At 35.6% G+C, this 11,163-nt stretch overlaps 1 protein-coding gene across 1 annotated transcript; it reads right to left on the bottom strand.

Moving 5' to 3' along the window:
• Nucleotides 1-7,899: 7,899 nt before the first annotated feature.
• LOC141698304 (pathogen-related protein) lies at nucleotides 7,900-10,939 on the bottom strand. The gene is made up of 4 exons (XM_074502976.1): nucleotides 10,710-10,939; nucleotides 10,466-10,598; nucleotides 9,194-9,492; nucleotides 7,900-8,153 (listed from the first exon to the last, which is right to left on the bottom strand). Exons 1-4 carry the CDS (start codon nucleotides 10,854-10,856, stop codon nucleotides 7,989-7,991), a joined length of 744 nt encoding a protein of 247 aa, XP_074359077.1. The 5' UTR covers nucleotides 10,857-10,939; the 3' UTR covers nucleotides 7,900-7,988.
• Nucleotides 10,940-11,163: the final 224 nt, after the last annotated feature.

Genomic DNA, 11,163 nt, shown 5'->3' on the forward strand with positions numbered 1-11,163 from the left:
GTATATACTCTAACATGCATGCAGGCACCTTATTTATATAGACTACGAATGTTGCTGACCTAAGCCATTACATCACATTACATATTAATGACCCGCCTGTTTTTGTGGAACATAGGGAGTGCTACTTGAAAACTAGTTTCTTTCAGCCACCTTATTTTAAGGATTTCATTTAAAACCTCCATGTGAATAAATGTTGCATGCTACTGTCTTTCAACCTTTCATACATGTAGGTCTTTGCTTTAGGTGTAGCCAACCAGTTTTTTCATCTGTTTACCCACAGTGTTTATAGTTGTTGTATGTTATTCTAAATACTTAAACTAGCTGTTATTTGACCTTGGCTCTTATTTTCGATGTAACATGTAGATGGATAACCTTTGAAGTAACAGCTGTAGATATTAATACTATTTCTAGAGAGTTTAAAATTCTAACACAAAAACTCCCTTATTATGGGCACGGGCGTTACGTTCAGTAACAATAAACATGAGCATAGCAAAGAGCAACCACCGTCTTTTCCTTGATAGAACCAAACTGATATGCTAAGAATCAGAGTAATGATTTTATATGAAATTGCAATTGGGATTACTTATGGTCTCTGGAAGAATTACAAGGAATATATATAATATGCAACCAACATCTATTACTCCTAAATATCAGGGCATACTCCTAATTTATCTCCATGATATCCTAACTGCCTATTACTACTTCAACGTAATCATTGATTTATTCAATCAGATATAAAACAAAGCAATTAAATAAAACATGTTTAGAATTAAGCCCAACATGCTCCCTCTTTAATCTAAACATGTTCCAGGTTCTGAACTCCAAGTAAACGTCTCATCTTTTTGAACTTTGCTGCAGACAATGCCTTGGTTAATATATCTGCTCGTTGCTCACTTGTTCTTATGTGCTTGATCTCGATCAAACCCTACTCCACACAATCTCTTATGAAATGATAACGCACATCAATGTGCTTACTTCTACCATGGAAAACTGGATTCTTTGCAAGGTCTATGGCAGACTTATTATCAATATAGAGAACGACTCGTGCAGCCTTCACGCCCATGATCTGACTTAGTACCCTTTGAAATCATATTCCTTGGCACGCTGCAGTAGTAGAAGCCATAAACTCGGCTTTGCATGATGACAGGGCTACACATCTCTGCTTCTGCGAGACCCACGTAATTAAGCTTTCATCAAGATAAAAAGCCATGCCCCCTGTGCTTTTTTGATCCTCAATACTCCCAGCAAGGTCACTATTGGAGAAGCCAGGCAATAGATAATTACCACGACCTTTTGTTTACACCAAACCGTAATGCAAAGTACCTTTCAAATATCGACATGTCCATTTTATTGCATTTAAATGCATGACAGTGGGCCTCTCCATGTAATGGTTGACTATGCCTACAGAATAGGCTATATCGGGTCGAGTATAAACTAAGCAGCGTAATCCTCCCACCAGGCTCTTATAATGAGTTGGGTTTACTGGTTCACCATTTTTGTCAACATCGATTTGCAGCTTTAATTCCATGGGATATTTAATTGCATTGCATTCACTTAAGCCATCTCTTTGTAGTACTTTCTTTGTATATGACGTCTGATTTCTTTCAATACAACCCTTTGTATGTTCAACCTTCAAACCCAAATAATAAGAAAGTTTTCCAAGATCAGTCATGTCAAATTCACGACTCATCTCCCCCTTGAATTTTACAATGGCGGTAACAGTGGTACCAGTGATGAGCAAATCATCAACATAGACTCCTACGATTAAAAAATCATTCTCATCCTTACGTGTAAAAACTGCATGTTCATAAGGATACTTGAGAAATCCTAAACGAAGCAAACACTTGTTTAACTGAGAGTACCATGCTCGGGGGCTTGACATAAACCATATAGCGCCTTTAAGAGTTTATAAACTTGTGTTTCGTGTCCTGCCTTAAGATAACCCTTAAGTTGAGATACGTAGACCTCTTCTTCAAGAACCCCATTAAGAAATGCGGACTTGACATCGAGGTGATGAACCTCCCATTCATTCTTGGAAGCAAGAGCTAATAAAAGGAGAACCGTTTCCAGTCAAGTTATTGGAGCAAAAACCCTATCGTAATCAATACCCGGTCGTTGAGCATATCCTTTCGCTACCAGACGAGCTTTATGTTTAATGACAGCTCCAGATGTATCCCGCTTCAATTTAAACACCCATTTGAGGTCAATAGCTTTGTGACCCTGTGGTAAGTCTGTGAGTTGCCATGTGTGGTTCCTCTAAATAGTTTCAATCTCCGTATCCATAGCTGCTCGCCAGGCCTCATCCTTAATGGCTTGCTCGAATGTAACAGACTCGTCAATCCCAGATAAAAATAGCTCCTCTTCAAGTTCGACAACAGCAGTTATGTCATAAATGTCTGCAACAATTGACTTCCATCATCAAGTTCATCAAAAACGACATCTCGAGAGATATGAATACGACCAGAGGTTGGGTCATGGAGGCGATAAGCCTTTGTACCTATTTCTCGTCCTAAATGTACTAACAATTGACTTTTATCATCAAGCTTTCGAGTAACAATATATGGTACCTTCATATAGGAGATGCAGCCAAAGACCTTTAAATCAGCGACACTTGGCTTACTTTCAAACCACACTTCATGAGGAGTGACATTAGACAAAGCCCGTGTAGGTAATTTGTTGAGTATATATACAGCATGCTTGACTGTTGTAGGTGCAATTCACGAAGATATGATTATCTGTTTCACGACCCTGAATGCATAGGAAGCATTGTTGATGAGTAAGGATCCCGAATCTTTGAAGTTGAGCAAGAGTATTCAGCCTTCCATGGAAAGAAAACCATTGATGATGAGCATATCTGTTGATACGCAGCTTGTGCCATACTGCAAGGTGCCAGCCAACAACAGGGGTCCTAAGTCTGATTGAGTCCCAAATGTTCCAAGTCTTGACTTTGGAAGCATCAATTCCATCCCATAGAATCAAGTCACGACCACTAGGATGTATGCTAGGAAATTCGAAAGAAGAAATCCAATGGAGAAGCAAAGGGTCTAAATGGTGATGCCTCAAGTTAATACTAGGAAGCCTCCATGAATTAGCTGAAAGGATGCTACTACGTTTAGCATTCCAGTTGGAGCCACATTGAGTGATGATAAAACTAGACCCGAAATTAGCCAAACAAGAATTTCTCCACCATGGGTCAAGCCAAAGAGATGTGTCGTTGCCATTTGCAACTCGGTAAGTTATGAATTGAAGAGTCGTATCTCTTAATCTCAGCAGTTTCTTCCAAATCCACGAGCAATCCGTAGGCAATTTTATTACTTGCATGACCTCTTTGAATGGCTTATTATGCCATTTGGTCATTATTCTAACGCTCTTTCTACATTTATGAGATTAATGAATGAGGTTTTTAGGCCTTTTATTGGTCATTTTTTTGTAGTATATTTTGATGACATTTTTGTGTATTCTAATGGAGAAGAAAAGCACCTAACTAATCTTTCTAGTATTTCTGAAACCTTGAGAAGACACAAATTATACACAAAGCTGGAAAAGTGTGAATTCATGTTACGTCCGCAGATATATATATAATTCAGAAGAATATGTGTGAAGTCACATTTTTGGGATTCACCATCTCTTCTCGCGGCATTACTATGTACCTGATTATGGTCGAAGCTATACGGACATGGCCATCACCCACAACTTTATCTGAACTTCAAAGTTTTCATGGTCTTGCTTCTTTTACAGGAGGTTTGTTCACAACTTCAGCACTATTGTTGCCCCTTTATTATAAATTGTTTAAAGAAATGAGAGTTCAGGTGGACAGAGGCTGCCAAAACATCATTCAAATTTATGAAGGAAAAGTTTACTAGTGCTCATATTCTAGCTTTGCCAAATTTCAATGTCCCTTTTGAAGTTAAAACAGACACAAGTAGTAAAGGGATTTGTGGTGTTTTATTGTAAGAAGGTAAGCCTGTTGCTTATTTTAGTTAAAAATTGGGTGGATCTCGACTTAACCATTCCACTTATGATAAAGAATTTAGTACTATTGCAAGGTGTTTAGAATATTGGGCTCATTATCTTCGTCCAAAACAGTTTGCATTATCATCTGATCACTTGGCCTTGAGGTACATCAATGATCAACACAAACTTAATCCAAGATATGCTAAGTGGGTTAAATTTCTTCAAGGTTTTTCTTTCATGTCAAAGTACAAATCTGGGGGGCCACTAATTTCGTGGTTGATGCTCTCTTAGGAAGGCAGCGCCTGCTACTGCTAATGGAGGCCACAATACTTGGTTTTTCGTTACTCAAAACCTTGTACCATGAAAATAAGGACTTTAAATCCGTTGTAGCAGATCTATAGAACAAATATAGCACTATCCAGAGGGCTATTAGCTTTAAAAATAGGTTCTTTTTAAAGGAAACAAGTTGTGTGTTCCGTGTAGTTCAGTTTGAGAACTCAAAGAAGCCCATGATGGAAGGATTGTTGGGCATTTCAGAATTAACAAAATCGTTAAAATTCTCGGGGATAGTTTTTATTGGTCTCACATGCTTAGAGATGTCTAGACTATCATTCAACAGTGCTCTAAGTGTCAAGTAGCTAAAGCACATTTCAAGAAAGGCTTCTACATTCCTCATAGCTAATCTTGATGATACAATTGCCAAAAGTGTGATGTTTCTTCCAACTGCCAGGGAGATTTGGCAGGATCTTGATGAAAGGTCTGGATGTACGTCTATGGATCATGTATACTCACTTGAACAACAGTTGTTAGATAATAACCAGGGGACTGATACTGTATCTATTTTTTTTACCAAATTCAAAACCATCTGGGATAATCTGAATGATGTAAATCCATTGTCTTATTACACCTGCAAAAAATGCACCTGTAATTTGTCACAAAGACTAGTCCAGCAACAGCTTGAGCATATAGTGTTGCAATTTATGATGAAATTGTCTGAACAATACTCTCAAATTAAGGGAAATTTGATGATGATGGAACCTCTGCCTAAAAATTTTGTTGATATAGTTAGAATGATAATCCTGAGGGTGGTATTGATCAAAGTGGATTACAGAGTTCTGATGATCATGAGACTATTAACCATGTATAGTCAGAAGCATGAACAGTCCAGTACTGCTAACAATGGTAAAATAACATTACTTGCAAGTAAATTATGTCTATTGTCTTACTAATGGACAATGTTTCATTCAGGGCCATTCCTTGAGAAGGCCACGAATTCCTCTTAGTAAAATCAATAATGGCTTATACAGTTTGTAGAGCTCCAACTACTCTGATTCTCCAATTCACGGCTACAATACTGTTAAATCAAATCCAACAATTGAAGCTCAGCTTTGGCATCAAAGGATTGGTCAATTACCTTTTCTCTGTTTTTTTTTCTACACTTGAAGTCAATAGGACTAAATTAGAGTCTAGAGCTGATGCAACTATTGTTTTGGGATATTTCAACACCATAAAAGGTTATAGAGTTTTTAATTTGAAAACCAATCAAGTAATTCTTTATAGGGATGTCATATTTCATGATTCTAGTTTCCTTTTCCATATTATTATTCAGTCCTCCACTGCAAAATTCTTGAATACAACCTTTTTACCAAAAGTTACATTTTCTCATGACATTGATTTTAATACTCCATCAGTTTCTGATCAATTCTACTAGTAGTGAACTTACCGCTAGTACTTCATCTGATAAATCTTTGCATCAGAACTCACCTACTCCTTCTTCTTCTTTGCATAATACCTCTGCTAATAATCATAATTCTGGTCCTAGTACTAATCCTGACAACAGTTCTTCATCTTCCGTTATTCCCTTACCTACTCGAACTTCTACTAGACAAAGAGTCATTCCTTCTTATCTTACTGATGACTATTGTAATTTTAGTATTGTCACTCCTTCATACTGGTGTAACTTGGTCTCTAGTTCATCATTATCTCAGTCTCTTTTTCAACTTGTCACATAACGGTTTGCTATTTCAGAACCCTCTAATTATAAAGAGGCTATTAGTCATCCTTTATGGGTTGAAGCAATGAAAAAAGAGCTTGAAGCACTACATAAAAACAACACTGATGATGGGTCCACGAAGTTAAGTTACATGCTGATGGATCTTTAGAACGCTGCAAAGCCCGACTTGTTGTCAAAGGGTACAACGAAAAATTTGGTATTGATTTCACTGAGACATATTCTCCAGTTGTAAAGATGAGCATTGTTCGTTGTATTCTCTCTGTTGCAGCTAGTCATAAGCGGAAAGTATATCAATTGGACGTTAACAACACTTTTTTGCACGGGGACTTGATTGAAGAAGTATACATGTGTGTTCCAGAAAGAATAGATAATCCTTTGAATCTGGTATGTAGGCTTAGAAAGTCTCAGTATGGTCTTCGTCAAGCTTCCAGACAATGGGCTCTTAAACCGACTAGTGAACTGATAGCTCAGGGATTCACTCAATCGAAGTACGACTACAACTTATTCACTCTAAAAACAGCATCTGATATTACCGTATTAGTTGTTTATGTGGGCGACATTATTATCACAAGTAGTATTTTATCACATATTCAGTCCATTAAAGGGCATTTACTTGATACATTTAGTATCAAAGATTTGGAAATTCTTCATTATTTTATTTGGATCGAAATAGCTTATCTTTCTGATGGCATTGTGATGAGTCGAGCCAAATTCACTAAGGATTTACTTATTGATTGTCCGTTTGATGTCTCCAAAAAGGCAGTTACCCCCTTACCTCTCAATCTAAAACTTAGTGTGAATGATATTGATCTTTTACATGATTCAGAGATGTATCTTTCTCTTATTGGCAAATTAAATATTTTGACCAATACCGTCTGGATATCAGTTACACAGTACAAATGTTAAGTCAATTTATGCAAAGCCCTCGCACCTCTCATCTTGATGCTCTACGGCATACTTTAAGATATGTTGCCTCCACACTAGGCGAGGGCATTAAATTACAGAGTCACGATACTTTAACACTCCAAGCCTTTTCTGACTCAGATTGGGCTTCTTTCCCAGTGACAGGTTATATTCTACTTTTGGGAGGATCACCAATTACATGGAAGTCAAAAAAAACAGGCTACAGTCTCTCGTTCTAGTTATGAGACCGAGTATCGTGTCATGGCTGCAACAACGTCTAACGTTACTTAGTTTGTTGGTTTGTTACAGAAATCGGGAAGATCCAATTTACAATCAGTTACATTTTATTGTGACAATCAATCGGTATTACATATCACAAGAAATCTGGTCTTTCACGAAAGAACTAAACACATAGAGGTTGATTGTCACTCCACACGTGACAAGTGACAAGGTGCTTGCAGGGTTAATTGAGTTGTCTTATTTACCACTTGCAATTAGCTCGCTGATGTGCTTACGAAGGTCTTGCCATCAAACCAGAGGCACGATTTATGTTCCAAATTAGGTCTCTATATAGATCCTAACTTGAGGGGGGATATTGACACTACTACATCTATTAGTAGTGAACTTAAGTTAGAAAATAAAATAGAAACAAAATAGATTTTATTTTCCAATAGTTTGATAGTTCCCGCCTTTTCTATTCTTTGGTTGTATATATTGCAAGACAAACACATTGTACGAAAACATTCATTTCTATCATTTTTAGTAATATACCCTTTTTCGTTGTCTTCAACTACAAAACTTATATCTACTATTTAAATATAACCTTGAACCATCACGTATACCTAATACTAATGGAATATCACACTAATAACATTAATGACTATAAATGAGTGCACATTTTAAATTAAAGTGCATTTGTAATTTATTTTTATACTTGAGATGATAGAAAGTATTACACTGTTACTGAATTATACATACAAAGTATTTTACATATAAAATTGAACACAGCTGAAGGATATAAATGCAACACTTAGAGGAGTTCATTAATTGACCAAATATTAACGTGCCAGCTAGAATTGGATAATTCAAAGCAGTGAAAGTTCTTGCTGAGCGGGTTTTAGTGAAGTGGGCAACGGTTTGAGGGTGTTGTTTGAGTGGACCGTTCAGAAGATTCGAGTTGTTCATGATCAGCAGATAATAGTGGACCATTCAGAAGCCCCGCAAATAATTCAGCTGGATCATAGTATACTTCAACATCTTCTGCCCTCAACGCTTCATCCACCTGATCATTGTCCAACATTTATGTCAAACACAATTATCACATTCATGTGTAATGTGTTCTTATGATTGTACAACATTAATTCGAATTATATGAACCCTGGACAGTAAAGCTCTCTGTAGCTCATATGTGCTTAGTGATCTTTTTTGCTTAGCCATGTGTAAAAAAAGTTTCAAAGAAATAGCAAATCATTCAGCCACAAAATATGGTCACTTATACTAAGTGTGCTGAATACAAACTATAAAAGGACTAGGCCTTGTGGTTGCTGTGCCCGGATTTCTAGTTTTTAATTTTTAAATTTATATCACTTCTTACATGACATCCTTTACTAATTTTAATCTGTACAATGCAGGGGGTGTTACTTATAAATATATTAATTCTAAAATTTGAGTAATGATTTTAATGTTGATAATTAATAAACGGTTTTTCTAATGTATGCCGAGCACACATTAATAACTTAATTATATATAGGAAAATATTAAATAGTTCATATTATTTATTATTTTTCCTTTATTTTTAGTTTTAGAAAATCATATTTTGACGATTTTACGGCTATCCCAAATCTCAAAAAATAATTTTTAATTCAGTGATAACTTAAAATTACATGTAACTAAAAAAACCAAAATATTAAATGAAAAAATTACAGTATTATGTAACTAAAAATAATTTTTTATTTAAATCATGAAAAAAATGTCAAAGTATTTTATTCAATTTGGGGGTCTGCGCCCATGCAGGAAAACTGCCCATAATACCCACCGAATCCGCATTCATATCATGCGTATCCTATTTTTTTGAAAATTTACAAAGGATACGCACATGTCAGACATGCGTATACACTGCTCACTGCTACAGTAAACAGTGGATACGCATGTCAGACATGCGTATCCTTTGTAAATTTTCAAAAAAATAGGATACGCATGATACAAATACGCATTCAGTCGGTAAAAATGGCAGTGTTCCCGCATGTAGGTATTTTGGGCACTTGAAACTTGAAGCTACAAAGTAGTATATTTTGGACATTTTTTCGAGCTCTTATATGGTACCTTTAAAACACCCATCCCGTAGAACTGAACCATTTTTCCAGTGGGGACATGGCCTTTGAAGGGGCCTTCAAAGAAACCCCAGTGCCTGAACTTGTAAGCTATCGTGGGAGGTCCTGAATAAACACCTAACACTTCCCAGGCAAATCCCCGAGGAAATGCTGATCCAAATGCATTGTGAGAAGATTCAAAGCTCTCTTCCTCTGCCTTGTAGTATTTTAGTTCTTGGGGCAGTGAATTTTTCAACAAAGCATTGTAGCTCCCCATCCTCAATGTTTCTTCTCCTGATAATCCCTCTTTTCCTGCATGTAATCTCCATCAACATGTTAAACAGTTGAACCTAGAGTGACCGGTGCATGTTAATTGGTGCCATAATATATGCTAAAATATACTCCCTCGGTCCCTCTAGGTTATTTACACTGCATTTTAAACTTCTAAACTTTTTATAATTATATTTTTCTTTTAAATAAAAATATGATGTTTAAATTTTTTACAAGAAAAAAAATTTAAAAAATAAATTATGTCGCTATACTTTCTAATAACTTTAAAATGCGTGTCAGTCATGAAAAAACCATAAAAAAATGAGAGGGATGGAGGAAGTAATTTCTAGATCCCAATTAACCGAACTTTGACCACAAATTACATATGTAATATGATAGAAAAATAATAACAAAAATTATAATGTTAGAAAGAATTTTTAAAGTCATTTATAATATATTTTTAAAAAAATTATAAGAAAATTATATAAAATTTGTAGTTAAAATTTGTTTAATTTCACCCAAAAGAGTCAAACAAAGTAAAATCTATAGGACATGTAGTATTATGTGGGTAATATTTAAAAATACCCATTTTTAGGCTGCAATTGCTCAAAATACTCATTTTCAAAATACATGACTGAAAATATATTTTTGATTACGCATTTTGTAATTGGGTAAGTATAATACGTATTTGAGAATTAAGTATATCTAAGAAAATTACTAAAGATTCGTATTTGTAGTTTGGATATTACCATTGAAATACGCATTTGCCAAATGCGTATTTAAAACAAATGGATACCCAGTTAACAAATGCGTATTTAGTACAAAACAGGATACCAAATGACAAATGTGTATCCAAAACGGTATTTTCAGTCATTCACTTCAGAATGTTTATTTTCAGCCATTTACACTAAAAAATTGTTATTTTTAACAATGTTCGTATTATGTCTGCTCGAAGCCGTTATATATTTTTCGCTCATATTCCACTAAAATTAATAAGAAAAAAAGTAGAGATTACCATTAACGATGAGCTTGAAATTGTCGGGGTTAATAGACCGAAAGTCTTGAAGGCGAGTCTTGTGAGAAAGCTCCATTTCCCACGACTTTACTGCATTCTGAACTGTCTCTTCCAGGGATCCTTCAGGCCATGTCTGCAGCATCACAAGAGAATCATATAATATACAAGATATGTAAAATATGTTAAGTATATCTAATTACACAATATCGAAGATGTATGTAGTAGAATTAAAGTGATTATATACCTTGGTTCGGCCCTCTTCAAAGACGAGATTAACTTTATCAAAATTGGGTGGGGCACCATTTCTCCATTGAGTGTCAGCTTCTGCATCATGAAGAAAAGACCTATACTTGTCTTCTGCAAGCTTAATGCTTCTTTTTTCTTTGTCCATGCTTAATTATATCTAAACTACACTGCTTCACTGTGCATGCATAATTGCAAACCTTGTTAAGCCTAGTTAGTTTATATACCCTGCACAAGGTATTAAAGTATTATAGAAAGTTATTATCTATTGACACTTGAAATTATAAATATTAAGTCTTGCATAAACCAGATCAAACAAGGCATCTTAAAAACAATATCCATGAAGGACAGAGACTGCTCAGTGCTCATCTTCTTGAATAATCTTACCCCTCCAAGTCATTATCGGAAAATCAAAAAGATCTCAATATTTAATGCAAAAGTCGCAAGCGGCTGGA

This window comes from Apium graveolens, chromosome 11 (genome assembly GCF_009905375.1).
Source record: "Apium graveolens cultivar Ventura chromosome 11, ASM990537v1, whole genome shotgun sequence".
NCBI classification, from domain to species: domain Eukaryota; kingdom Viridiplantae; phylum Streptophyta; class Magnoliopsida; order Apiales; family Apiaceae; genus Apium; species Apium graveolens.